This window comes from Mycena indigotica (assembly GCF_014461135.1).
Source record: "Mycena indigotica strain 171206Taipei chromosome Unknown Mind.scaff0013, whole genome shotgun sequence".
NCBI classification, from domain to species: domain Eukaryota; kingdom Fungi; phylum Basidiomycota; class Agaricomycetes; order Agaricales; family Mycenaceae; genus Mycena; species Mycena indigotica.
In genome coordinates, this window is record NW_023503012.1 from 850,101 (window position 1) to 877,019 (window position 26,919).

The 26,919-nt window shown below is 51.2% G+C and overlaps 11 protein-coding genes across 11 annotated transcripts; 4 read left to right on the forward strand and 7 right to left on the reverse strand.

Annotated features, from left to right (window-relative positions):
• Positions 1-1,308: 1,308 nt before the first annotated feature.
• On the reverse strand, positions 1,309-1,990 carry MIND_01267500 (Ricin B-type lectin domain-containing protein; the record flags this gene model as incomplete). Its single annotated transcript, XM_037369154.1, has 3 exons — positions 1,309-1,536; positions 1,583-1,933; positions 1,979-1,990. 3 exons carry the CDS (start codon positions 1,988-1,990, stop codon positions 1,309-1,311), a joined length of 591 nt encoding a protein of 196 aa, XP_037214360.1.
• Positions 1,991-2,026: 36 nt separating this feature from the next.
• MIND_01267600 (Ricin B-type lectin domain-containing protein) lies at positions 2,027-3,469 on the reverse strand (the record flags this gene model as incomplete). The annotated part of the gene is made up of 11 exons (XM_037369155.1): positions 3,299-3,469; positions 3,049-3,239; positions 2,890-2,988; positions 2,786-2,836; positions 2,717-2,738; positions 2,566-2,668; positions 2,497-2,513; positions 2,426-2,440; positions 2,293-2,372; positions 2,105-2,242; positions 2,027-2,054 (listed from the first exon to the last, which is right to left on the reverse strand). Exons 1-11 carry the CDS (start codon positions 3,311-3,313, stop codon positions 2,027-2,029), a joined length of 759 nt encoding a protein of 252 aa, XP_037214361.1. The 5' UTR covers positions 3,314-3,469.
• A 246-nt stretch (positions 3,470-3,715) lies between these two features.
• On the reverse strand, positions 3,716-4,877 carry MIND_01267700 (BTB domain-containing protein; the record flags this gene model as incomplete). Its single annotated transcript, XM_037369156.1, has 2 exons — positions 3,716-3,735; positions 3,788-4,877. 2 exons carry the CDS (start codon positions 4,875-4,877, stop codon positions 3,716-3,718), a joined length of 1,110 nt encoding a protein of 369 aa, XP_037214362.1.
• Positions 4,878-5,175: 298 nt separating this feature from the next.
• Positions 5,176-6,043, forward strand: MIND_01267800 (uncharacterized protein; the record flags this gene model as incomplete). The annotated part of the gene is made up of 2 exons (XM_037369157.1): positions 5,176-5,345; positions 5,398-6,043. Exons 1-2 carry the CDS (start codon positions 5,311-5,313, stop codon positions 6,041-6,043), a joined length of 681 nt encoding a protein of 226 aa, XP_037214363.1. The 5' UTR covers positions 5,176-5,310.
• A 728-nt stretch (positions 6,044-6,771) lies between these two features.
• On the forward strand, positions 6,772-7,572 carry MIND_01267900 (uncharacterized protein; the record flags this gene model as incomplete). Its single annotated transcript, XM_037369158.1, has 6 exons — positions 6,772-6,896; positions 6,958-6,989; positions 7,052-7,125; positions 7,189-7,232; positions 7,279-7,478; positions 7,526-7,572. The coding sequence occupies 6 exons, from the start codon at positions 6,772-6,774 to the stop codon at positions 7,570-7,572; spliced, it is 522 nt and encodes a 173-aa protein (XP_037214364.1).
• Positions 7,573-9,860: 2,288 nt separating this feature from the next.
• Positions 9,861-10,741, reverse strand: MIND_01268000 (uncharacterized protein; the record flags this gene model as incomplete). Its single annotated transcript, XM_037369159.1, has 4 exons — positions 9,861-10,140; positions 10,206-10,248; positions 10,293-10,475; positions 10,527-10,741. 4 exons carry the CDS (start codon positions 10,739-10,741, stop codon positions 10,126-10,128), a joined length of 456 nt encoding a protein of 151 aa, XP_037214365.1. The 3' UTR covers positions 9,861-10,125.
• A 523-nt stretch (positions 10,742-11,264) lies between these two features.
• MIND_01268100 (Ubiquitin carboxyl-terminal hydrolase) lies at positions 11,265-14,599 on the reverse strand (the record flags this gene model as incomplete). The annotated part of the gene is made up of 5 exons (XM_037369160.1): positions 11,265-11,993; positions 12,047-12,172; positions 12,222-12,452; positions 12,633-14,483; positions 14,549-14,599. The coding sequence occupies 5 exons, from the start codon at positions 14,597-14,599 to the stop codon at positions 11,265-11,267; spliced, it is 2,988 nt and encodes a 995-aa protein (XP_037214366.1).
• A 2,324-nt stretch (positions 14,600-16,923) lies between these two features.
• Positions 16,924-17,332, forward strand: MIND_01268200 (Hydrophobin 2; the record flags this gene model as incomplete). Its single annotated transcript, XM_037369161.1, has 3 exons — positions 16,924-16,959; positions 17,010-17,200; positions 17,248-17,332. 3 exons carry the CDS (start codon positions 16,924-16,926, stop codon positions 17,330-17,332), a joined length of 312 nt encoding a protein of 103 aa, XP_037214367.1.
• Positions 17,333-17,933: 601 nt separating this feature from the next.
• MIND_01268300 (uncharacterized protein) lies at positions 17,934-19,905 on the reverse strand (the record flags this gene model as incomplete). Its single annotated transcript, XM_037369162.1, has 9 exons — positions 17,934-17,978; positions 18,029-18,229; positions 18,284-18,459; positions 18,507-18,819; positions 18,865-18,870; positions 18,926-19,110; positions 19,160-19,424; positions 19,480-19,707; positions 19,768-19,905. 9 exons carry the CDS (start codon positions 19,903-19,905, stop codon positions 17,934-17,936), a joined length of 1,557 nt encoding a protein of 518 aa, XP_037214368.1.
• A 1,983-nt stretch (positions 19,906-21,888) lies between these two features.
• Positions 21,889-23,606, forward strand: MIND_01268400 (Metallo-dependent phosphatase-like protein; the record flags this gene model as incomplete). Its single annotated transcript, XM_037369163.1, has 11 exons — positions 21,889-22,101; positions 22,149-22,216; positions 22,265-22,290; positions 22,337-22,434; positions 22,486-22,497; positions 22,550-22,658; positions 22,711-22,901; positions 22,958-22,999; positions 23,053-23,167; positions 23,219-23,491; positions 23,542-23,606. 11 exons carry the CDS (start codon positions 21,889-21,891, stop codon positions 23,604-23,606), a joined length of 1,212 nt encoding a protein of 403 aa, XP_037214369.1.
• Positions 23,607-23,944: 338 nt separating this feature from the next.
• On the reverse strand, positions 23,945-24,646 carry MIND_01268500 (Cytochrome B5; the record flags this gene model as incomplete). The annotated part of the gene is made up of 3 exons (XM_037369164.1): positions 24,370-24,646; positions 24,133-24,322; positions 23,945-24,080 (listed from the first exon to the last, which is right to left on the reverse strand). The coding sequence occupies exons 1-3, from the start codon at positions 24,629-24,631 to the stop codon at positions 23,945-23,947; spliced, it is 588 nt and encodes a 195-aa protein (XP_037214370.1). The 5' UTR covers positions 24,632-24,646.
• Between the last annotated feature and the right edge of the window lie 2,273 nt (positions 24,647-26,919).

The following is a 26,919-nucleotide window of genomic DNA, read 5'->3' on the forward strand; positions in this document are numbered from 1 at the left end:
CATCCCTGTCCTCAACCAATGTAGAAGATATACCCGAAGGACATGGACTGGAGATGGGTTGTGGAGGCCGAACTGAAGTCAATAGAAGATGGGGTTAGATTGGAGGGTACGTATTCGTACTTTCGTACCTCGTTCTTTCACTAACAATGGTAGACCGTTGTTGCATATACCTTCAGATTTTACTGCACGCTCATCTTGACTTATGTTGTCAGCACCACAAGAATGTCTTCGATGTCAAAAATTCAAATTTTCAATCTGCCATTGCAGGACACTCCTCGCATGCTTCGAGCCTGGAGTGTGAACGACTGTCTTCACGGGTCAGAAGAAAGGATTGCGAGCAAGACTAAAAGCTTCTCTAAATTCCGCTCACTCAACGAGCAATGGAAATCCTCTCAAGTCCCTTCAAACTTGAATTATGTTACTCGACCCGTTTTCGTATTCCCTTGACTTCACATTCACATACCACCCTTTATTTATTGGTACTGGTCTATTTATCACTGTATTGTGTTTCTATTGTGTATCCAAACTTATCCTTACTGTGTTTAGACAAACAGGTTCTCGATGATGTACTCCATTTGCTGCTGTCGATAATTCTGTGCGTAATAAGTCAGCAGTCCATCGAGGGCGACTAAGCACTCACGTCTTTTTCGATTATCGATCCTTGCGTCTGCCAAACAAGATTCTCTGCGTTGACGGAGTACTTTGGCCAACGAATCTTGCTGGACACTGTGAATATAGGGAAGCAATCAGACTGGGCCGAGAAACCACTCCATAAACAAACCATTGGCGTTATTGGGATCGCCGGTGGCAGCAAACGCAGCCCACGAACGACTCATGTACAACCCCAAGAAGCGGTCCGCGATCGGCGCGCCAGGGCCTAGGTATGTCGCTGTGCCGTGGTTGGTGATGAAAAACTCGGTGCTGTTGCGTTGTAAGAGGACAATTTACCAGCAGAGTGGAAACAAGCACAAATTGTTCTGCGTATTGAAAACATAGGCCATCTGGAATAGTTAAGCGCACAATTGACGCGCAAGGAAAAGGGTACATACCTCCATGAAATGCCCAATATATTCACTTATTCCAAAGGTAACGTCGTAGGGGAGATGATTGAAGCTATAGCGAAATCAGGAGAGAGTTGGCTCTATCGCGCTCAAACTGTACCGATATTTGTAAAACGGCACTTGCTTTGAGACGAGCCGTGCCAATAAGCGTGGTCCTCTGAGTAAAAGTCAGTATTTCCATTTATATGCAGCCCGATACCGCACTTACGCGGCCATAAAGATATCGCCCGTCATTGCAGCCACGCGTTTATTTTGTGTCCCTGGGGTGATGAAATGGCCGAGCTGAACGGGGGCTCATTTGCGCATCCCCAGTATTGAAGGGACTGCCCAGTGCTGGGATATCAGGGTAGAGCTGGAACAACGCATCGAGTTGGGTGGAGTTGGTTAGCAGGGGTGACATTGCATCGTGGGCCTCAGCGGTGGTGTTGGCACCGGGAAGAAAGAAATCTATCCCCTCATCGGTGTTGCTGCCGACCTGTCAATTGTCAATTGTAGAGGCAGCAAATGAAGAAAACACAAACTAGTAAAGGAACTTTGGTCCAGTTGCCGGCCCGGATAGCTGCATACGGGTTGACAACGTTGATCATGTCCCCGTCGAAGAGCATTCCCGTAACTCCAGCGGACGCTTGCCTGAACTCAGCAACAGGTAGTCCCCGCACGCATTCGAGCTTCTCTGAAGCAGTTCCGTTGAGTGTACCGGAGCAGCTTGTCGAGGAGAGAAGGTTATTGAATGTCGTCTCGACAATTGGCGCTTGAGAGACCGAAGGAAAGTCGCCGGGAGTTACACCGCTCTGTATTATTGCTTGGCGGTAGAGGTTGTCGTCCCTCCCAGAGAAAGCGACTAGGTGGGTGAATATGACGATGCCTCCAGCCTGTAAAATGTCTCGAAAAACATCGCGAGCTTTTCAAATACGTACACTGAATCCCATAAGAAAAGGGACTCGGAATGTCATCAAGCAAAAACCTCACCTTTCTCCTTGTATTGTCACTTTCCTAGAAGCGAGAGGTTAAAGTAAATGATAAAAGATGACACAAGTCAGTACCTCGGGTCTCCGCCAAATCTTGCGATATTTTCCTGGACCCAGTGTAGTGCTAACCGCTGGTCTCGCATTCCCAAGTTAAGAGAGCCCTCGCTCTCAAGCTCTGAGCTCGCAAGGAAACCAAATGAAGCAACACGATAACTACGACGAGATGAGCCCAGCGCAAAGAAAGACCACAATTTGATACTTACTTCATCGAGACAAAGATCATAGGATGACCGTTTGCGACGGAGGCTTCAACGAGGTATGTTCCATTGAAACGATAGTCACCCTGGGTACATATTAGCATGATTCTAGGATAGTGTCAATGTGAGCAAGACGCACGCTTCCACTCTCGGTCTTTCAACAAAGGATTCAGGATCGTAAGGCACATATTTGAGCACGAATGCACATACAAGACCACCACCATGAACTAGCGCCACAGAGTCAGTGGACGCTACAAATTACAATATAAAAGCACTTACTCCAAACAAGCACGGGAACAGACGACGTCTCCGAAACACTCGATGGGCGGACAATATTCAGGGTAAGGCAGTCCTCGGATTGCTCGAAACCAGAGTTATCATCCTACTGCCAGTCAGAAAGTCTTTCGTTTGAAGCGGGAACACTGCAGACAAAGCCAGTCGTAAACGCAGACCTGGGGTATATCTAAGTTGACTCGGTTGGCTGCTTTTGAAGACTCACCAGCAATGGGGGCCATATTGTGTGGCATCGAGTTGACCAAACGACAAGTTTCTAAGAGACCAAATCAATGTTTGGAGCCGAGGAGACAAAGTTGGTGCCATTACATCGATTGTGGCGGTCGCAGGCGGAGGGCTCCAACAGGAGGCTGAGCATATGGGATGCCGAGGAATAGATGTTGTCCATTCTGAGGAAGGTCTGCTCCGCTATAGATACATGCTGCGTTAGAACTTGAATGGCGGAAGCAGAGCGAAAGCATAACGCACACAAGTGTCCCGTTCTTGATAGTGACAGCCGGCCGAGCGGCCAGGACAGCGGTGGCTATGAGTGCAACAAAGCTTCCGACTTGAAGCACACCCATTTCGAGGCAGAAGTTGGAGGAGTAGTCCGGCTTCAAAGTGTTTGAGCCATGCTTATAACTAAGCGGCAGTCGGTCTTCGGTTACGCAGCCTGAGCGCTGCTCCGAGCTCAATACTGTGGTGACAGGAGACTGACAGAAAGCTATAAGCCTAATACCTTCATCGGTGACATCGTTGCGGACCATCGCCGGCGACTGGTCGAGTCATGGTTAGAGCTCACGCTGTGTCTATGTCAGCACGGATAGGCGGGACGGCAGCATCGAAGATCCTCTTACTACGACGGCGCTAGCACAAAACACGAAGGAATGGTTGACCAGGTTGGAGCAAAGCAAAGAACTGGCGATTATTAATCTTTGTGACAGTAGGTCACGGTAGCGGGGTCTTGGTCGTATTTTTGCGACCACGACGAGCGACATCCTACCGCTGCATGACTAATGCAGCGAATGTAATAGGCAAGTACTTAAACTCGAATTTCCAAGTATTTTGCATGAAGTAGACGGTAGTCGCTGATTCCAAGTTGCTAATTTTACACAGTGTGGGGGGGGGAGAACATGTACTGTAAGTGATGTAACATTCATGAGAACATCGCTCTTGCTGAATGGCATAGGATGAGTCCCATTTTGAAGAAAAGGGAACTTGTACTCACCAAGACGTCCATGCATATTGGTGATTTCTTGCGTTAACACGACCTGCAAGTCGAGCAGATCGCTCTGCGCTTGCTTAGAGCAAAGCCGACAGGAGCTGATCGTCGACTTGTCCTCTTCCTTCAGTGCTAGAACGATGCTCACATCGGTCGGCCTGATGAGCAGCTGTTCCTGAACACCTTTGATATGACTGCGGAACCACATCGCATGCGGCTCCACCAGCTCTGGTCCACGACTGAAGAATGATGACGCGCGTTTTGCCGAATTCTTCGTGACCGTCGAGATACGGGAGCTGACACTCGAACCCCCGAAATATTTTCCAGAACAGTAATCATTATGGCCCTTGCAGGTCCACCAGACGTAGTCGGTCCCGGTTTGCGGGTTAATCAAGCAGTTGATCACGTTATCCGCCGCCTCAGGCTTCAGATGCAGACGGCCCATCGACTGGGCGCAGTTGCTTGCCAGCACGGAGCACTGTTGGTGGAACTTGTTAACCTTGTGCGCGTCGTCCCATGTGAGCAGCGTCATTTCGGGAAATGTGACGTTCAATGCCTCTGCTCCGCCATTGAGGGTCGCCAGAACGCACTTATGCGCGAGCGCCGTCAAGTTACAAACGCGGGCAATGGCGAACATGCGGTATGGGTAAAGAGCAATGAGCTGCGGTTTGTCGAGCATCTGTTCGAGGACTCGCGGGATGTGCGTGAATTGGTATTTCTCCGCAGCCTGAAATACTGCAGTGATGTTGTCGAGGTCTTGTGCGCGGGTGAGGGAAAGGGGGTTGATGGAGACGACCGGGTAGGCAAGAGACAGCAGGCGATAGAGCACGCTCTTCGGCTCGGTGAGGGTGACGATGGGTTTGCCATCCTCGGTCCGTTGTTGAGGGTCGGAGTCAACGTCGTTGCTATTGCCAGCGTTGGAGCGAGACACAACAAACATGCCCTCGAAGCAGCCAGAGGTGAGCCTCAAAAGCTCTCGATGCACATGGAAGTCGAAGCCGTCACTGGAGCGGAGTACGAAGTCTGGCGGGTAACTGAAGAGTGGTGTATCATTGCTGCTCACGCTTGAGAACGGGACTGGAGCATCGTTGGACATGGTACAAGGGGGAAGAGAGGCGGCCTACGAGTGCACACGAGGATGCGAGTTTATCTGCTGCATTTCGTCTTGGAGTTGACAAATGAGTGTCTTTTGGCGCCGGCGTGGTCGAAGTCCCTTTGGGAGATGAGAATCCACGTAAAAGTCGGTTGGGTTGTAGACGGGCCTCGTGCTTATAACGGTCCCAAATTGTAACTTCCCGATGAGACTGACTGAATTGTGTAACTTGCGTCGAGGGAATTTAGAGGGAACAGGAGTCATGGTCACAGACCGTGACGCGCAATTCCCGCGCTGAGAAGCCGACCATCAGCGGTCCGATGATACGCGTCGTCGGCGTGAGACCAGTCTCGACTGCGGTCAGAGGATCCCGTTCGGTAGATATGGAGAACATTTCTACTTCGTCTGTCTCCCCTTTCCATCACCCCCAACTTCTATGTCCCTGGCTGCTGTTGCCTTCTCGCTCTTTTTGTTCGTCTGCCCGTTCACTTCAACCCCATGAGCTGACTTTCCTACCCGCTAGACCTTCGCTCGCTGCAGTTCTGACGGCCCATCCTCATCGCTCGCCGTTTCCTATATCACACACAAGATTCCACAACTTTGCTGCAGATGTCGAACCTGTGAGCTCTAGTGCTAGTGAGGAGCTGCCTTCTGCTGTCATTGCGCCGTTCACAAGCACCGAATCCTCTTCGAGTTCTTCTACCCTTTCATCCTCACTCCCCACATCAACCCTTCTACCGGACCTCCCTGACAATGGCGGCAACACTTCCCCAGTCCCGTTCATCATAGCTGCCGTCCTGCTCGCCGTACTCTGTGGTTGTGCTATCGCATTTGGAATCGTCAAGTGCCGCCGACAGCCACACACCAGTGGCAGACGGATGCGACCAGTGTCCGCCTCACCTTCTGAGCGGTTGCGCACAGCGATGGTCGGCCGATGGTTTGTCTGGATGCGTCCAAGCATTCCTAGGGAGTCCTGGCAACCACCTCCGCCTTACGCGCCAAGACCGCCATCTTATACAGCCGAGGATGGTGTCAGTCATCCGACCAGCGACGAGAAGCAGGAGAATCCGGGCGCCAGAGTTGTCGATAGGCCAGTGCCAACATCGCCCACCGTGACGACTCTCTCGACGGCCTCTACATCTGACCATCCGGACCACAATTCACCATGACAGGCAAGGCCTTCTTCCCCCGGGGCGGGAAAATGGACTGTGGCGCGGCACTTGGCACTCATATCTCCGTCTTCCGCTTTCGCCTTGCCGATCTTAAACGGCTTTGCATCATCTTTGGTGCGCTGTGAGCTACAGAAGGGGGGCGCTGGCATAGGCCCTCCGCGCCGCCTTACCGTCTCTGTGGACCAGCGATAGGAGGGCCGTCCGTCGGCGCCGGTCGTAATATGCGGAGAGATGTAACCCTCGCTGGTATTTTGGTTTATTTTGGGATTGGGACACTTTTATTACTATTGCATCACGTATACTGTACAGCATTTATTCTCACTCCGCATTCGATTGGACAGTCAACTCTAGTTATAACAATCTCTTCCGGGTCTTCCCTTGTACATAGAAGACCTTGTACACCAGTGCGGTACTTCAACCTACACATGCTCTCCGCTTGGGAGCTGTGTATACATGTGGACTTGATCAGGAAAATTAAGAAGACGTTCCGATCCGGATTCAGCGATTCAGCGCGACTCGGATATGTACTAGTAGGTGGAGCATGTTCACTTGGAGGACGACAGAGTTCGGCTGTTCCGCAAGTATCTTTACAGCACATAATGATCGATATCCAGTACATATCAACAAATCGATTGGCTCAATCATATTTCTACTACTTACTTACTCGCGAGACGTCACAAAATAATCTGAATCACGAGACGTGACACTTCGTCGATCGTACCACCATGGCTCAACGACGCGCCAACGCTGCTGCTAATCGTCTGCGCCGAGCCGACTCCGCCAAGAGCACCGGTGATGACTTTGACTTCCTCACCGCATCGCAAGGCTCGACCGGCAGCGACGACCAGACGTGCGTGCTTCAGTGCTCGGACCTGCTGTCTGTGCTTTGCTGACGCCTGGAACCTGCGCAGGTTTCAACTCGCTGTGGCGCAGCAGCTTATGGGTACGACTCTCTATTCTTTGTCGCACAGGCGATCAAGATTGCACTTTCTCATGACATCGCAGCGTCAAAGGAGAAGAAACGCAAAGAACAAGAACGCAAATTTATTCAAGCGGCCAAGAATAAGCTGAACAACGAGGTGAGTTGGCGGTACCTGCTCTCAATGGCACTAGGAAGGGACGATCTAATCCCCTTTTTGCAGCTTGGAGCTAGCGCGGAAGCCGCCGTTGCTGCTTACACGGACCTGTGCGTCTGTTTGCAGACCATATTCATCCGACCCATAGATATTTAGTGAAACCGCCTTCACGCAATTCTTCGCCGACTACATTACCTCTGAAGACGCAATCCGCGCCATCTGGGCCGAGCTCAAGGCCGCCACTATCCACTACCAGCAAGTTGCTGACAAGCTGCGCGCGAAAAACGAAGGGCTTCGCGGGACGACAGAGGCCGCTCAGATCTCGGCTATGGGCGGTGTGAAAGGCGCCTGCCAGGGTGCGTCGTAGTCGGACCTGATGCAAATAGCTAATATACAGCCCAAGAATATCGCACCCTCGTCGATTCGCTCTCGCCCTCGTCGCCCTTGTGACCTTCATACGCATGTTCCCACCCTGCTGTTCGTTGCTGCATAACCGAATACTGTATCATCAGACATGTACATCGTCGAAAAAAAAGACAAGTTAATGTAGATTATCAGACAAAACAAGTGTAACTACTAGTATAGAGAGACAAGGGAAAAAACTGAGTTTTGGCATCTTGTGTTGGTTCATGACAAAGTATACATGAAAATAATATATTTGAGATGCTTTTACCTTGAGATTGCACTTTTCAGGAATAAAATTCTGATTAATGCACTGTAATTTTTTAAATTCATCTGCTGATACCTAGCACTAAGCAGTATAGTTGGCAAATTGGATGATATATCATATTCTTGATTAGTAATCTTTATGTGATCTTGCTATATGGTAATGATGAGGTTTCAATGGTTGTTAAGAAGGTATTGAGTTGTAAATTACAGCAATCATAGGTTGCTGCCTAAAGGACATCACAAAGTAGAATTCATTTCTGAAGTAGTCACAGAGACTTGAAACAGAGCTAATTTAGCAACTTTATCTGATGATTGATTGATAGATGCTGTGAAAAATAGACCTGACTTGGCAGAAATGAAGGTCCACATCAGAATATTACTAGATTTACTAGTCACAGAATTATATAAAGACTTACTTTGTATCACCACTATTTATGAGCAATTATTATATGTGATTCATCCCCTGTAACAGTGTAACATAACAATTAAAAACAATGGCTTTTTAATACCTGATATATTATAAGTGGATGACTTCCCATAAGATAAAATTAATTGTTTTTGCATGAATAAACCCCCTTTGCCGAGATGCCGGGGGTCCCATCAGGACCCCATCAGACTGAAATCCCCATTTGGGCCTCCAATATGCTTAGATTTATTCAGAGGGTCAGGACCCCCCTGAATAAACTGTTTTCTTGCCTCCATCATGAAAACTTACTGTTTTAGGACAACTACAATCACTGTCACAGATTATCAGATGTGTCACACTGCCACATCTCACTCGAGGTGAGAAAACATAGCATAGTTGTGCTTGTGGCTGCGACTACTAGTGCTAGAATGTGCTATGTTATTGCTGGTGCAGCTTGTCGCTGGCCTTTTCATAATAGTCAAGTGTTGATGTGTTGTTTGGTAATGGAATGATCTAAAGCTCTGCATGAGTGTCAATACCTGTGGATGTTTGCACAGGTACCTGCAGGAAAACATCTGCGGGTTTGACATCCGCGGATACAGGTATCTGTTTTCCACGGATGCCAAGAGTACAGGTGTGACTTTGGAAGATCCTAATTCTCATTATCTTCTATATATATTTCAGTCACTACAGTCTTCTCATACCCTGTAGTGTCCATATCAGTTTATTGATACTACATCCTATATAAGCTGTTAATATTGTTAATATACCTCAGTGTCCTGATATTTTGTTCCAAATACCTGTGGATAACCCATGCAGGTACCTGTATCCATGAGTACAGGTACCCATTTCCCACAGATGCTGCAAATACAGGTATTGGTTTTGAAGCCTAGATTACCCACAGGTAGAGTACAGGTATTTATCTGTGACACTTGTGAGAAGCCTTAGAATGATCTCGATCATTGCATCCAAAAGCATTTATTCTTATAGGAAGCCACTATCTTTCAAATATGAATTTTCAGCTAAAAAGTGACAGATTGGCACCGCTCGGAAATTGCATCCAATTTCTTTTCCCTTATGGGAAGTCACCCAGTACTTTCACTTCTGATATTTGTCTATATCATGAAAAATATAATATAAAATTACAATTTTTGTGATACAGGCCTACTTAAATCTCTGATATCCTTTTTTCAACAGTGACTAAGATTTCAATAGGCTTCATCTCTGCTTTGTGTGAAACCAGCAATCTCATATAATCTTCCAGATCTTCTACTTCCTCTTCCTCATCATCATCATCATCTTCTTCCAATAGATAAACAGTATTGTTGAAGATCCCAAGTGCCCATTGACTGATATTTTTCAAATTATCCATAATATTATCTTGGCTAAAATTTGTTCAATATTTAGATGATACAACAAGAATTGGTCAGACAACATACCAGGACAATTCTACCAGACATTTATGTAGATGGATACAATGTTCAATAGGCCATTGATGGTCTTCCTTAGATTCAAGTATTGCAACATATCTGCATGCAAATTCTGTAGTGACAGGCTCCCTTGAGTTGATATTGAGTATATTGGGAGCTATATAGACAATCTTTGCATAGTCAACAGCTGTCTCAAAAGCAGCAGAGATGGTCTGTTTCAATGCCTTCATTGCACTAGATATTTCAAAAGCATGACTACCATAGTGTTTAGCAAACTATAAATAAATAAATTGAGCAACATACTACAAGTCTTGTGTAGGTTGTTGATCATATTGTGATGAAATGCTTTGACATATATGGGGAAATGTCCATTGTAGTAATAGCATTTTAACTAGACAATAGGCCAAATCTTTGGCCTTATTTGAATGTAGAGCTGGGAGATTTCTTGCTACAAGTTGGGCTCCTATATCAGAGTGACAGATCTGAGCAGCTAGCTCTTTATCCCAATTGGAACTACCAAATTTTTAGTTATTTTGCATGATAACTATTAAATAATCATAATCCACTGGATAACTCACTTTCTCATCAAGAACAATGTAGTTGTACATCTGACCAGAAGGTCTGCTGAGAGTGGAAGATCCATCTCACAGATTTGGCCTACTAACCTCAGCACCTGGTATTGTGTCTGAGGATGTGACAAAAGAGCCTCAAACACTGCATGACCCTGGAAAGAATTAGCCCACTGCACCAAGAGCTTGGAGTCATGGGCACAATGGGGCAAAGAGATCATTCTTCCTGTAAAATGCTGGAGTATGGCACATTTGGTAGATCTGGAAACATAGGGGGATCTGGGAGAAGGTTGATTCAAATTCTTGCCATCTGACCAAATGATTTCTTACCCAAGGTAGCTTAGATAGATGTTCAGAATATTGTCGGTAAGGGCGGTAGCCCAGGAGGGATGGGCCTCCATAAGCTTGAACACCTCATTTGCATACATAAATCGGAGAAGTGGTTTGGCGGCTGCATGCAGATTGAGGCTAGCGCCAGTTGGATTTGAGTCAGACCACCAGCTGTGGACGCTAGGTGCGCTCAAGACTCGAGATAGTGGAGGCATGAGTGAGAGAGAGAGGCCTGAGATGGCTGTCAATTGCTTGCAAGAAGCTTGATTTCAAGTGCCAGCTAAATTTCCGTCAGTTAGAAATGCAGGGTATCGACAGCCACCAGCAGGTAATCAGCAGATCTTCTCAATCCTTCTGCTTCTTGTGATGATATGTGCTTGAGCATGTTGCTTCCGCGATGCCTTATTGAGAGGGAGGACCAGGATGGCGATGAGGAAGAATGATACGATGTGTCGCTGTTAGACCCAGTGGTTTGATGCCAGAAGGAGTGTTATGGCGCATCCACAACGCATCCAGGTGGACATGTATCAAATGAATGATGAAAGTAGAGCGAGTGCGAATTCATTTGCAGAGCGACCTTTCACTTACGATACTTCAAGTTATAAATCATTTGTGGTGCCCATGCCATTGCGAACAGTACTGCGTACTTGATAATGCACCAAAGCAAGGTCAGTGACGACGAACATATATGTACATGCACAGTAAAAACAATGAATCTGGCACGAAGCACTCCTGTGTCTAGCCTACCCGGCGATAAAAAAGTAGATACGCACACCGCGCATTCCCGCTGTCATCCGCCCCTTCTCGCTCGACACTCTGCACCCTCCCACCTTTGACAGTCTTCCCATTCGCTCCCACTGTCGGCCACGCCCCGCTTCCCGACACAGGCGCAGCAGCACCAAACACATCCGCGGGTCTCACATCAGATACGAGCTCATCGTCGATGCGCACCCACGCGCCCTCGCTTGCTGGCGTATTCATCCCCGCGACAGCCGAGTAGGACCCCACGGGCACCGGGCCGGCTGACGCCGGAGCCCGGCCTGGATGGAGGACATCGAGAGTATAGTGGCCACCTGAAGCGGACATGCCATGGTGATATACGACCCCGAAGAGTTTGTATCTTGCCGTCCGCCGTGGTTTCACTCCGCCTGCGCTTGCCAGCCGCTGTTTCAGCCCGGGGCTCATAACCCCCTCCGGCACCTCCAACTCCGGCCCAAAAGCGATCTGCTTGCCGACTTTGACGACAGATGTGAGCTCTGCGTCATAACAGAAACGTTTCAGATGCAGAACAAGGACGGGAGGGAGCGCTTCAATAAGGACTTGTTGGGACGCTGTTAGCAGTTGTGGTGTTGGGTTTGGTTGGGAAGAGGCAGTGTTGTTGGTGGAGGAAGGGACGTGTGTTACTTGCAGTGTCGAAGGTTGTGAGATGAGAGCCAATGCATCTTCTACGGTATGGATTCCGTCACGCTGAAAATCGAAACATTAGCAAAAGTCAGCATAAAAACAACATAGGCACACACCTGTATATCCAGCCTTAACGCCCTCCAATCCTCTACAATTACCGAATCGCGCTGACCAGGCGTTTTCAAGGTAGACCGGAACTTTCCCCCAAATATTCGCGTTATTGGAGAGTCCGTTGACTCGATCTACAGCCGTGTCAACGGAAAGGAGTACTAACAATGTCAAAAGACTTACGGTTCTTGTCACCACTGACCGATTCTTTCTCCCGACCTCCAACCACCCGTCTTCTGCATCTGCCACGTCTGGCTCCTCCTTTTCCTGCACTGCTGGCTTCTGGCTTGTCGCAGTGATCCCAGAGGTATCAGCTGTATCTCTCCTTAATGACGCAGCGACTGCCAATAATTCCTCTTCTAGCGTGTCCAGGAAGAACCCAAGAAATTCTTCAGCATCTTCTTGCTGCCCGCCCTGGATGACATAGTAAGGTTATTGTCTTTGCTTAGAAAACAAGGAAATAGCAGGGAGAACAAGCATAAGAACGAAAAGGGATGAAGCGATGGAGATAGAGGAAATGGGAGAAAAGAAGGAGAGGAAAGAATAGAACAAAGAACCGGAGATAACGAATGAGAAAAGGCACGAAAAACTCACCCTCATTCCGTCAAACCGCTTCTTGCCTTTGAGGGCATCATACACCATCGTCGGGATGAACGCCTCGCCATCTTCCTCCAGCTGCTGCTCGTCTGCTCGTGCCTTTCCCTTATTCGTCATCGTCCGTGTACCGCCTCTCGCACCACCACCCTTCCCATTCCTCACGAACTCCTTCAAAAATGTTGCCGTCGCGCGGACAAGTGGGGCGGGGCCTAGAGGGCCTTGATCTTTCTCTTCTTTTTTCTGGATGCCATTCCCGTTAACTGCAGGAAACTCCTCCCCATTTCTGTCCCCCAAAAAGGCCTGCTCGCCCAGCACGGATTGCAGATTTTCGAAGAGTCCATAGAACGCGCGCGTGCAGAGGAGGACTTGCAGAACTGCGTTGGCGAAGCACATGTTGCCTGTATTGATCAATCCTCGTGGTGTTAGCGCAGGAGGTAGTCGGACGGGGGTTGGTTTTATAGAAATTGTGGGGGAAGTTGGTACTGTAGGTGAAGTTGGTTGGACGGGCTCGTTAGGGGTTCCAGAAAGCAACGCCAGAAGCGCATTTCGGGTGGGTGGAGGCAGCGAATTGGAAACACCGTCACCGACAGAATTACTAGAGATGGCGGTAAAATTCCCGAGCAAGGGTTGGTCCGCAGGCACCGAAAATCCCACCACGCTCGATGTAGGAAGACGAGCCCTATCACTGACTGTTGTTGACGAGGCTGTCCCTGCAGACGAGCTCGAATTCGGGGATGACGCATTAAACAGTGAGGCCCACGACTTTTTGATTTGCGGAGGTGCTGGTGCTGGTGCTGACGTGGAAGCTGTTGTGGGAGAGACGAGCGGCGCAGATGAAGTAGGCGTTGGTGTAGATACCCGCGAAGATGAGGGAATTGATATGGTAATGTGGGATGGCGAAGCCGATGCTGATGCCGGAGGAGCGATGTCCCAATCATCCGTCGTTGACAAAGGAGGCGAAGATGCGGATAGGATGACTGGTGGTACTGTTACCGCTATCGGTATTCCCGGGTCTGCTGGCACCACTTCCTCGTTTTTCTCAATCTCGTCAATGGAAACCTCTTCCTCTAACCCGCTCGAAAGAAGTCCTTCTTCTTCTTCGTCCCAAACACCCACCCTGTCGATGACCTCTTGCGGTGGGCGTGCCCTGGGTGAGATCATGACACCTGGCGCACGAGTCGGGTCGTTTGGTCGATGGTGTCGGCGAGAGAGCACGATGCTAGGGTATATCGGGACGGGAGCGTGTGTTTGGGGCGATGTCGACTGTTGTTCCTCCTCCGCTCCTTGATATTGCGAAGATGAAGCTAGCCCATCTTCCATTTCCTGTGGATCGGGGCCTTCATCCGTCGTCTCTTCGGTTGTCGTCTCTGGTGGGGGTGTGGGATAGGACGACACTATGGCAGGCGGGGGGAACAACGTCGGCTGTGCTCCCGAATGAGATTGCGATTGTGGTACGCCTTGTATCTGCAGCCCTAAGCCAACTCCGGAATATGCATTTTGTGGGATGGGGGAGAGAAGTTGGGGAGTTATGTTTTGAGGGTGCTGAACCCAACCATTTGGTGGTGGACCGGGGACTGGCACGGCGTATGGTTGAGGGGGTGGATATTTCGGTAGAGGGTGAGCATGTTGTGATATGGGGGATGAGGAAGATGAGGAGGCGTTTGGGTAAGGCGGGACATTGCGGTAGGCCATTCTTGGGGACTGTTGCTGATAAGACCGAGGGTGGCCATTCGGTGACTGTGGTGGTGGTTGGGGATACGGTCCGTGGTGATGGGGGTGGGAGTATGTATTTGCAGCGTAGTCGTTCATGTGTGCGGGAGGTGGCGCGTATGCTTGATTGTGGTTAGGCTAAACATGCACAACGTGAGCCCGAGGTTGTGAAACCGTGTGAGAGCGGGGGCAAAGGTACAGACGTTGAAGTACGGCGCTCCACCTCCAGCGTCTGGTCGAGCGTAGTGGGCCATCCTATCCGCGTCCTCTCACGATGCTCTAAAGGTTTTCATTGGAAACGGTACAAAGCAGGTGTGCATCCCGATGACTAACCACGACGTAGAGCAGACCGAGCAAGAATAGCGGCGCGCAGAGGCCAGGAAGGAAGGGAGGAAGAAAGCCGGAGGATGCGTGTGACGCGTGACGCTGACGTGGGCCGGAATTTTGCCCCTGAATTATCATGAGACGACAACCAAAGATGAAAAGCCCTCGAAGGATACTATCAGTTGCACAAATCCTTTACGCACCGCAACATGCAACGCCAGCGTCCACATTGATTATGATGCCAAACCGAAACAACAGACTGCCAAAGGCCATAGGATAAGTATAAGACATACGCTCATTGGCAGCGAGTCAATGTGGTCGCCGGCGACCAGATATGCTCGCGATGGTACAGGTTGCCAAAGTAAATCAGTATTACCAACAAATATAACCTGCGCGCTGCCGCGAGCTGCGAATGTAGGCATCGGTGCCAGGTGGTTGCCAGTTTAGATTGCTGAAGCATGCGCAGATACCGTTGAAAGTGCTCCTATAGTCTAGTGTGAGTTACACTGGCACTGTCTGGCAGTAGGCAATGGATTCAAATGGGATCCAGTACTTGTACCTGTTTAAATTTGTTGCCAGTGTTGGTCTGGAATTCCTCACAAGTAGACGATTTTCGAGACCCAGCCGGGGCAAGTATAAGGCTAAAGGGAGCCGTGAAGACGCACATGGGGTCAGGTCTGGGTCCTGCGAGTCAACGTCACCACTCCAGAATCCAGATTATTGGGATCATGATTCATCAGAGCCAAATCCGCACACAGCTGATGGGAGCAAGAGAGCTGCTTCTACAAGTCTAACGAGTCCGTGGCATGTAGCCTTGGCTAAAAACATTGGCCTGAGGCCTTGTGGTTTCGAATCTCTACTTATTCGCGACCGTCACGGTGTGACTCACAGTACACGTCATCCTCCTTGGTCCACGACATGAACGTGCATGAACGACAACCGGTCTCCCGCACGGGATGCTCCAACGACATGAAAACATGTGCGGCAAAAGACATTCTTAGCGACCTTGCATCTTCAAACTCCGAGTTCTTCAAAACTGCTATGTCACTGACTCACCGCTCGAGTCATCATCATGTTGCTCACTCGGCGTCCTTGACGCTCGTGGGTGCATAGCTCTCTGTGGAGTGGGAGCATCTGTTGTACTTGGTATTCGACATTGAACGCACTGCACCCGGCGTCCATGTTCCCCGCCGAATCGACTCCTTCAATAGGCGTGTTGCCGGTGGCATCATGTTGCAGGACATACCAGTGGGACGAATCGGTGAATTACCACCCACCATGACCTCACCAGTCTAAATGAACTTCTGTGTCATCATCTTCTTCGACCTGCCCTCGATGCTGTACACGGAAATGAAGCTAATCTGGGCAGACACTGACAGGAAGCAAGTTCGGTGGGAATGCAACCAAGTACCTTCGTGGTCTAGCCCCTTGCACTTCTCCCCTGCGTCTCAAGAGCCTCGTGCTTGTCCCAGCAAAAGCCTCGGACGCTGCGCAAGAATACCCCCTGGCCGCGGCGAGCGTGCGTGCTAACCGTTCTTTCGCCGCAGATGGACGTCGTAATTGGCTGTTGGTGGCGTTAGCGCTGCATGCTATGTTCTCCCGCCCAAGAGTCCATACAATGGGTATGCATCGCGGTAGAATTACCAAGCTGAAATTAGGGTCAGAGGACTCATGTTGCTGGTTTTCTTCCTGCCTTCTGCTTCTACGCCGCTCAACAATCGATCGCTGACGACTGGTACTTCTACTTGGTACGCTGGTCTTTTCTCTTCGTTGACCTGCAAAAATGTTGCTACAATAGCAGAAGCCCAGGCTCATCCGACACAGTCAGAGGAAAAAAATGAATTGAATTATTGGTGCAGTCCATACTCAAGTCCGACTCGGAGCTCAGTCTTGACTCTCTTGATCTTTCTGCCAGACTTCCAAGATGATACATCCCAAGGGCTCCACCTAAGCGTCGTCCATCTAAACAGGATCCCTCCGAGTCGTGCGAGAAAGCAGTCCCTTTTGGATCCTCCTTTCGTGTTCCAACACTTGCCCTGCATGTTCAATACTCGCCGTCGCTCACACCAATACGAACTGGAATAACCGCAACAACATTCCGCTCCACTACTCCACTCTTCTGCGCCAATTGCCCGTTCGTATGTCGGGCCCATGGCCTCCGTCATCGCCAGGCGAGAGAGGATAAAAGCGAGGTATGTTTTCCCCGATTCTTCACTTCAACCACCCACAAGTTGCAGTAAAGCCTCCAAACAACATGTTCTCCAAGCTCGTCGCCTTCTTCGCCCTCGCTGTAGGCCTCAGGTCTTCATCGACGGCAAAATTTCGCTCACTATTTAACAGACCCTTGCTGCCGCCGCCCCCAACACGCCGCCGGTTACTCCCCCGAGCTCGCCCCAGTGCTGCTCCAGCGTCCAGTCCTCCAGCAGCAGCGCAGTCTCGGCCGTCGCAGCGCTCCTCGGCCTTGACCTCAGCGGCCTCAACGTGCCCATCGGCCTCGGCTGCTCTCCCATCACCGTCATCGGAAACAACTGGTAAACGTTAGCGCTCTTCGGTGCAGCAGCTGGCTGACGCGCTTTAGCGGTGGCACCACCGTCACTTGCGATGCACCCCAGAAAGAGTGGGGTGGTCTCATCGCGATCAACTGCATCCCGATCACGCTCTGAGCGGTTTGCATACAGTTCTGAACAGGCTGACCGGCATCGGCTCCTCGTATCGGATTGACGTTTCTCGCTCTTCTTGCTTCCGAATGAACAATTTACATCTTTGTCTTGCTACCCAGTAGTATTCACAACGTTGTATGCCTCGTTGTCTGTTTGTTTGAAATAGTAAAAAAAGTGTTCGACTTAAAAACAGTGTTGGATTTGGAAGCTAAATTGAAGGTAACGAGAACTTAGCGCATGTCAATTGGAAGACACATGGAGAGCAAGAACTTGTACAGTACTCCTCTGTTTACTGCGCATTACTGTTACAAACAATGATTCATCAGCCCTCGACAGCCATTCCGTTCCCGCCGGCGGTGATGCAATACTCCAAGAGATTGTTTACATGTCCCCTTTTCATTTACTAAACACAGATATTGAGGCCCTCAACTGTTCATGATTAGAAATAGTATTCATGCTATGGATAACGAGACTAAGTACTACTTGAGACGACTTGAGAAACTTGAATTTGAATGAATGTCGAGCGATTGTCCAGTACCACCATATGCATATGCCAGTGCCCACCGTGACGATCCAAGTACACGAACACGGGACATCCTATACCTCACTGCTTAGAGATAAGACGTGTCTTCTGTACCTCCTCGACAACCTAGCGGAACTGGTCAGTGAGGACTATATAGCGACGGTAAACTGGCAGACCTCAACGTTCGTAACCGGCAACTGCATGTCCCGAGCCTTCTTCGCGCGCCGTTGGGCCGCGTTGAAGCCCAAGAACGCCACGAGGAGCATCAAGAGACCCAGCACGACCGAGAAAGAACCAAATGGGGCAGGGGCCCCGACGCCGCTCGCGCTGACGCCGCACACCTGTGCCCACTGCCTGTTGCTCGTGATCGCGGAGCCCTAGCAATGCAGACATAAGCCCTCAATCACCTCCAAAGAAAATCGCAACGGTACCTCCGAGCGGTAGATGAACTCGGTGAGGGGGATGTCCGCCTTGTGCCCGTAGACATGCACCGTCCGCCAGCCCTCCGGGTCCGCGGTCCCGTTGCGGAACTTGAACCGCAGGAAGTCGCGCGTGTCCGGCGGCAGCCCGCGGCGGAGCTCGATCGCCAGGGCCGACCCGAAGTTGGCTACCGGAAGAGTTAGTACCTTGACAATGCAGACAAGAGAGACATACGGATGCTGGCCAGCTCGGGGTGCTCCTTGACGAGCTCCGTCTGGTGGAAGAGCGAGATGAACGGCTGGTAGGTCGTCTGCACGACCATCAGCTGCAGCGGGTCGTCGTTGAACGCGATGCGCTCGAGCGAGTTGAGGACCGTGTGCAGCATCGTGCGGCCGGCGATGTTCCCAATACCATTGGGCTGCTCGTCCGAAAACACCCCGTTCTCGTGGTAATTCGCAAGGGCACGCGCTTGGTCAATGTAAGTCGGCGGAAGACGGAAAGCGTAGGTCTGGTTGTAGGTCAACTGGGTGCTCATGAAGTCATGGATCTAGGAAGGTGTCAGTATACTGAGTACGATAAGGGATCAACATGCATTCCACTATATCATCATGCGTTAGAATCTTCTTGAGTGAAGGACCGAAAAAAGCACTTACGATATTCTCCAATTTAGTCGTGCGACCAAAGACAAAGTCCGTGATATCCTTGAAGAACGGCGCAGCCTCCTTGGCCTTGGCCTTGAACGCGTCCGAGGAGTGGAACTCGGCAACGTGCTTTTGGAACGCGGGACAGTCGGTCCAGCTCTCCATCGAGCGGTCATTGCCAGGCTCGACGGTCTCCACTAAGTCTAATCAGCACCAATTCAATTCGAAAAAGAAAGCAAGACGCACTGGGCACGTATTGATATCCGCCCAGGGGCGCCATCACCACCGTTCCGTTCGCAAGCGTGATCTTGTTCCGCGGGTTGGGCGGGAAGAGGCCCTGCAGCAGGGCGATGGCGCTGTCAAACACGACGGCGCCCTCCCCGCCCGCCTTGACGCGGACCTTGACCTGCTGCGTGTCAACAACGTCCGTGGAGATGTCCTCGATGAACGACGACGACGTGGGCGTGAGGTAGAGCGAGCGGAGTTCGGTGCCGAGATGGTGCAAGTCGCTCTGTGGTCAACGCAATGAGTCATCGTGCAGCGTGAAAAGCGGAGGGAAGACGCACGACACCGAGCGCGGTCGAGTCGGTCAGCGCAGGCGCATAGGTCTTCGGGTCCTGGTAATACTCACGCCGGTCTCCGTTGCGGGCAATGACGATGACACCAAGAACATTCGACATTTCGGAGAGTGGTGTTGAGGCAAGGGAAGGGTGGTGGTGGTGGTGGGGAAAAAAGCGCAAGCGACGAGTAGCGCATTTAAGCGGCGAGCCGCCTGGCTCCAACGCGGCCGGCAGCTGAAGGGACGCCACGCGCGTATCATAATCAAAATTTGCCTTGCGGTGTCATACGCTCACTGCTAGTTGGCGGTAATGGGAGGAATGGAATGTGTCCTCCGCGTTGTGTGATTGTGATAGTGAAGCAAAAACAGCAACACGTTCCTTCGCTGGCGGCTCCCACAGCAACGAACGGGATGAATTGCCGCCGCCCCCCATTGTCGCGAGAGGTTCTGTGAAGGTGTCGAAGGGAGGAGAGCCAAGAATAAGAAAAAAACCGACAGACACTGCTTGGATCACGTACAAAAATGACACATAAAAACGGCATGTGGGTGACGCGTGGATTGGCCCCGTCGTGCGCAAAGGGGCACGGAGGCCGTGAGGCGCCGTAGAAGCGCGGCTGGAAAGAACTTGCAGCCTGAGCTAAAATCAAAACTACTAGTAAACAAAAAAAAGTTGGCAACTTCAATGAAGGCATATTGCTTACCGCAACACCAACCCTGCACACTACAGCGCCCGAGAGTGAGTTTCTGAGGGAAACAAGAGGGTGTTTCTGTCCTGCGACTCCTCGGGTTGAAAATTTTCAGTCGTCTTGGCCGACAATCAGGTAACGACGTGACAGCAGTCACGGCCCCTAAGTATCCCCTTCATCATGTCCAATTGGGCTATCTTCCTCACTGCGACTCAGGCGCCGCCCAAGGTTATCCCAGCCTCTCCCTCCATCCTGCTGACCCCTCACAGGCCCTCAACCGCGCACTGCTGCTCGCGCACGACTTCGAATTCGGATCATACCCGCCCGACTTTGGCTGGATCCTGCTGAGCTCAAAGACGCTGCCGACGAAAGCCAAGGCGCGCAAGCCGACCCGCCTGCCCATCACCCCACCTATCTCCGCCAGCGCGTTTGCGGGGTGGTCGCTCGCGGCGGTGAATGCGTTTGTGCGGAAAAACAGCAAGGCGCTGGCGAAGCTGGACATTTCGGCGGCGGACTGGGCCGTGCTCGACCAGCGCGGGCTGGAGACGTCCACGTGCATCGTCTGCGAGCAGTACTACGACTCGGAGGCGGACGGGGACGGAACCGGGGACGGGGACGGCGGGATGACGGACGAGTTCCGCGCGTGCCGCCTGCCCTACGAGGAGGCCCACGGCATGATTTCGAATCTGGATATTTCGAATATGGGGTTTGAGGACTTTGTGGACCAGGAGAGGGGGGAGCAGGATGATGGGTGCTGGATGTGGCGGTCGTTTGTGCCGAGCGACGAGCCAGAGGCGGAGGAAAAAGACGAGGAAGATGGAGAAGGCGATGAAGCAGATGCCGAAGGGGAGAACGAAGAAGAAAATGAAGAGGAAGGGAATGAGGAAGAAGGGGAAGGTGAAGGGGAAGATGAAGATGAAGGTGAGGATGAAAACGAGGATGAGGCGGAAGGCGAGGATGCAGATGAGGATGCAGAGGCAGATGATGACGAAGGAGAAAAAGAAGGTGAAGAGGAACAGGAGGCAGAGGAGGCCGATGGACCCGGAATATCTCGACAGGCGGTATACGAAATGCTAAAAGCCGGAAACCATGTCGATTGACCAATGGTCCTGTATCCCTCTTCATCGGGCAAACAAAACAATGCATCTCAAGGTCTCCGGAACTGTGGGGCTCAAACCCAGCTCTCTGCATACATTATCATCGTTAGCACCACTCTTGTCTCCACTAACTGTTCTTCGCGCAAGCCGTACTCACACCTCGTGTTGGCAAGGAAAATACTCGACTGTTGCGAATGTGCCCAGCCAATACCATGAAGTTGACGTCTAGAGATCGTTGTGCCGACTGGCCAAGGAGCGAGTGTCCTTGTGGATACGATCGGTATCGCAAGGGATGACTCAATTCAGACCCAGCAAGAGAACAGATGGTGTAAGCACTCCACTTTGTTGTTGTTTTTAAATCCTGACTTCTGGTTTGCATCTGCCAGACCCTGGTTCAATGCACGCCTGACGTTCAACGAAGAGGGCGACGACCTTCTCTCCCGCGCATGTGACCAGCGGCCATGATGCTTTTGTCGACCACATGCACGCGGCGCACGTTTCGCCGACCAGCTGAGCCCATCGCGAAGTATGGCGGCGACGTCTGCACGTGCGTTCGCGAACCACCATATCCCTCTGTCCGCTTCCGTCTCCGCCTTCGCGTGACCGCTGAGGCTCTCTCTCTGAACGACATCGATGCTCCTCCTGCCAGCCCTCCTCGCCTGGGCAGCCGCCCGCGCCGTCGCAGCGCCGACATCCAGTCCAAAGCCACAGCTGAAAGGCATTATCAAGGGCCAGCGCAAGCTCACCTTCGACGCGGCGGGGAACTTCAAGGTCGTGTCGTTCTCCGATATGCACTTCGGAGAGCGCCCCGGAGACGGGTCGTGGGCCGCGTGGGGGCCGGAACATGTGCGTCTCCACAGTGTCTCGTTCACAGATTGGATACCGATGACAAGATAATGCAGGATGCGGCCACGCAAAAAGTTCATGGGGCGGTGTTGGACCACGAGAAACCCGACTATGTGTGCGTCTGTGTCTGACTTGTATGCCACCAGCTGAAGCAGCAACCCAGAGTCTTCAACGGCGATATCATAACGGGTGCGTCTCCTTTGAATTCGTCCAAGTTCAGAGCAAAATTCTCTAGGCGAGAATGTTTTTGCGTTCAATGCGACGGGCTATCTTGATCAGGCCTATGCTCCAACCGTTGCTCGGAAAATCCCCTTCTCGGTCGCTCACGGAAATGTCAGTCGTCTCTTGTGGAGCAGAAAGTCACTGATATTAAGTTGATCATAGCACGATAATGCCGTGCGTTTCCATTTCCCACAGACATTCGCCCATTCATTGCCCTCGTCACTAGAACAACATCAACCACCAAATCGAAATCGAATACGAGCAAGCGACGTACTCCGAATTGTCATACACCCGCTCGGACGTCGGCCCCAAGCCGTATGGATCCGGGAACTACTGCATGTTCCCTCTCCATCATACGTTCACAGATTGGCTGACCATTTGCGGAAGGGGTCCCGGTATACGCCCATCGCAAGGCTGTCGTCCCGGCGCTGATCATGTGGTTCTTCGACTCGCGCGCGTTCGTTAGCGGCACGGGGAACGGCCCAGGACCGGTCCCCGACGCGGCTAATTACTACTGGGTCGACCCAGAGACTGTGCCCGCATATATGAAAGAGCAGCGGGAGCTCATGTCGAAGACGGTGTGTTTCGCTAACAGGCCTCGATCAGCCGAAGTACTGAAGTTCATTCACTTCAGTGGGGAAAAGTGCCTCCTGCATTGATATTCGTCCACATCCCGGTTCGTTTTTCTCTTTCACTCGTTACATGCTGGGGGTAACTGTTGCATGGCAGGTACAAAAGGCGCAACCGCTCGCGTCCCTACCAAGTGCGGGAGACCATGACGACGAGCCCAATCCGTCCGCGCAGGGCTTCCTCAACAACACATACACCGGCCTCGATCTCCCTTGTAAGTTCCTTCTCTTCCACTTATGCCGGCGAGACCCACACATTACTGCAGTCTGGAACGAAATCATCGCACTTTCTAACCAGCCCGCCGGAAACGTTCTGGCCGTCACCTCCGGGCACGACCACGGCGAGTCCTGGTGCGCCCGGAGCCTGAACATCTCGGCGAGCATCCCGATCTGCTTCAACGGCCACTCCGGGTACGGCGGGTACGTGACGAAGAACAGTGCACTGCGCAACGGCCGGGTGTTTGCGCTGAATCTACGCGATCTGGGCGTTACCAGCGATGGTGCCGCGAAGATTCCTGTGGTGAAGACGTGGAACTCATGTGAGTGATTTCACCGAGCAGTTGATTGGTCTGAAACTTTGTTGCTGTAGACGAGGATGGCACGACAGCTGAGGAAGTGGTGTTGGGACCGGATTACATGAAAGAGTTCAACTAGGACTTATGATGACATTATTAACAACTGCAAGCACATGTGTAACGTGAAAATATTATTTCTGGCTTGTAACTAAGACTGCTAAGTACATATACGACGGCATACGAACGATCGAATTTTTGACTTCATTTCCATTCAATTTCTTCTTTAGTTTTCTCCAAAATCTCCGGAAACATCATATGTATGATCTCTGCCAAGGGGTTCCAACTTTCAAAAAATGGATATACCGTCGAAAAGGTTTTTAGACCACTTTGAGGCTCATGCTGGTCATGACTCGTGATAGCTGCATATAACCCTTCGAATTCAGGAGCTCGGATGAATCATGACACTATATGCCGTGTTCAAGTTGTTGACTGGGTCAAAGGTTCTTCCTTAGCACCGGCAGCCTCAAAATCTCTCGCTTTCCCTTTCCCCTTCTCTTTCTCTGCCAACAGCGTCGGATGATCAACCACCTTCCCCACAATCGGGTATTTCTTCCTGTCCGGTTACTTTAACGCGCAAGCAAGAATGAAAGAAGCGCCCCACGCACGTAAACATCGCATGCCATTGATCCAACACCCCCATTTGCGCCTCGCTCAAGCCCGAATAGTCCGGATACGCGTCCTCAAACCGGATGCTGCTGCAGCCCATCCCATGCGACGCGTCGCGCCCCGTGAAGACAGCGTACGACCGGTGTGGGCCGTAGACCGCATAGTTGTCCGACACGTCGAACACCGTCCCTATATATGCTCCAGTTGTAAATGCATGAGGATAGGGGAGGACACACCTTTGATGGAGACGAGCAAGGGCTTGTTCTCGTCGGAGCCGTTATATTCCCAAAGCGTGTCGAGCGTGAAAGGGTCGTCGCGCGGCGGGGGGAGCTCGGGTACAGGCTCAGGCTCGGGCGTGGCCTGGCGCGCTGGCTCCGAGTCTGGGGCCGGTTCAGGAGGGCCTTCAGGAGAGGGGTCAGTTGCCGGTTCTGACACAGACTCGAGCGTGGATGCAGCCAGGGCGTCAGTTATCGTCGCTGTCGACGGCGCTTCCGCCATCGGTGCAGGAAGCAAGGCGCGCCTACTGTGACAGTGATCGGTCACTCCGTGGGAGTACTTACTGCGCCGATTGCCAAAATTACGCAGCGTGGAGCTTCTCGATATGGAAATCGATAACGTGACCCCACCACTTGTCGGGATTCACCCCGACAACTGAGAAGAAAACGGGAGGATTTTTTAAAATTTTAATGAAGGTAATAATGGTTGAAAAAATAGTGACCTTTATTGATTAGAAAAAAAGGTTTAAATGATGTCAACTAGATAGGAAGGAAATCTGACCAGAAAAATGTTTCTCAGATTGTAGGAGAAAAAGGGGGAAAAATGGAAGATATCTGGGCATAAGAGGCTTTTTTTGGATAACAATGTTGATTCCTTTTTTTCTGATAAGATTGCTGTTCTACTTATTGGGTCTTTTTAAATCCATTTCTCCCAACAAATAAAGGTGTCCCTTTTTGGGGTCATTATTACCTTAATTAGAATTTAAAAAAATCCTCCAGTTTTGTTCCCATTCCTCGGGGTGATTGTTGTGTGCCTTACTTAAGTTTGTAGAGAAAAGTCTTATTTCAAAGAACTTTTTAATTTACTACCAATTCTGGGTATAAATAATACAGAGGTGGCATATAAGTAGGCAATGGCACGGGTAAGGCCTACCCGTGCGGGTACATGGGTTTTACCCGCATGGGTATGGGTATGGGTATAGATTGCAAATTTCTAACCTGCCGACCCATGGGTAGATGAGATATGATATGACATGTGGAAATCACTCACTACGTGCAATTGCTGATTCCATCTTGGCTCTTGCTTAAAGTGCCAGCACTTGGTGGGTGCCAAAGCAGAAAATTAACTTGAACTAGAAAATATATCAGTCATTTGGGGTTAAGAAGTGACAATACCTAGGAGTAAAATCCATACCCATACCCATGGGTATGGGTATGGTGGCTGTGCAGGTATGAGTATAAGTAAGGCTCTGGATACCCAGGGGTTTACTCATGCCATTGCCTACATATAAGTAATAGTGAGGTCCTGTGGAGGTACCAGGCACAGTGAGCCACAGCTGTTGGGGCTCTGTGACACGAATGGTGGTGGCCTTTTGCTGCACTGGCTTTTTTGAGACTTGAGTCGGTGCCCTGTCAAGAGTCAATAAATATGTACCAAGAAGCAAGACATACATACATGCGTGCATTCAGAGCAGTGTGTTGACGCACCTGGCATGGGGGGTGGTACCAGGAAAGTCACGGGAATGACTTTCATGACGACACGCAACATGCAACCCGTCCAGCGACGCGTCAAGCAACAGGAATGGGCTGGAGGCGATGAGTAGGTGCCGCAGCGTCCACAGTGGTGCCGCAGCACGGGAGCAAGGTGACGGGCAGTGTGCACAGTCATGCGCAGCAACGACGAGCGAGGCGGTGTTGGCGACGAGCTGGGCGATGCAGGCAACGGGTGGGGCAGTGGCGGAGACGGAGGTGGTGGACCAGCAACAGTTGCCGGCTGCGGATTGATGCCAAGCCCGCCGGTGATCTATAAGTTCACATATATCAGTAGATAGGCAGTGAATCCCCGTGTGTGTAAGGGGAGCATGTGATGTGACGGCTGTGACCGATCACGTGACTGGTCCATGCGCAGATAGCCCTGTACTTAAGTAGTTGGCCGTGGGGCTGTTCCCCCGGCTTTGGTATCAACTAGGCACCTGGACCCTCATCCCCTGACAGCATACCAAAGCCTCTACATCGACTCTGGTACTCTTCTAGCCCCAGTTGATCCTCTCTATCTCCTATATTTGTCCTCACCCTACTGTGCTTGCCTTCTCTCCTCCAATGACGACTCCCGGCATCCCTGTCGACCTGTATTTGTACTGCCTGCTCCTGCAGAGCGAAATTACTCGCCTCACCGACCGTCTCGACCGTCTTGAGTATGGTACGCCTGCTCCACCCCCTGCTCCCCCTTCCCCTGGTCTTACATTCCACGGTGTCTGGGATGGCAGTCGCTGGGTTCTTCCAACAATCCCGGCCCCTACCCCTGCTGTCATTGCTGCGGTCTACACTTCCATACCACTTGCCGAAACCTTTCCCCCTACTGCGCCCGACACTGTCACGCGCGCTTCTCTTGTACGCTTGTGGTGCCTGACCTCGGCCGTCGGGCATATTGTGGGTCGTGGCGGCAAGGGTCTCCACCAAGCTCACGACACTTCCGGTGCTCAGTTGCGCGCGTACTCTGATCGCGCGCTGTGCCTGGTGAGCGCCGGGTCTCTATCCGGGGAACCGACCAGCAAATCGGTGAAGCGCTTA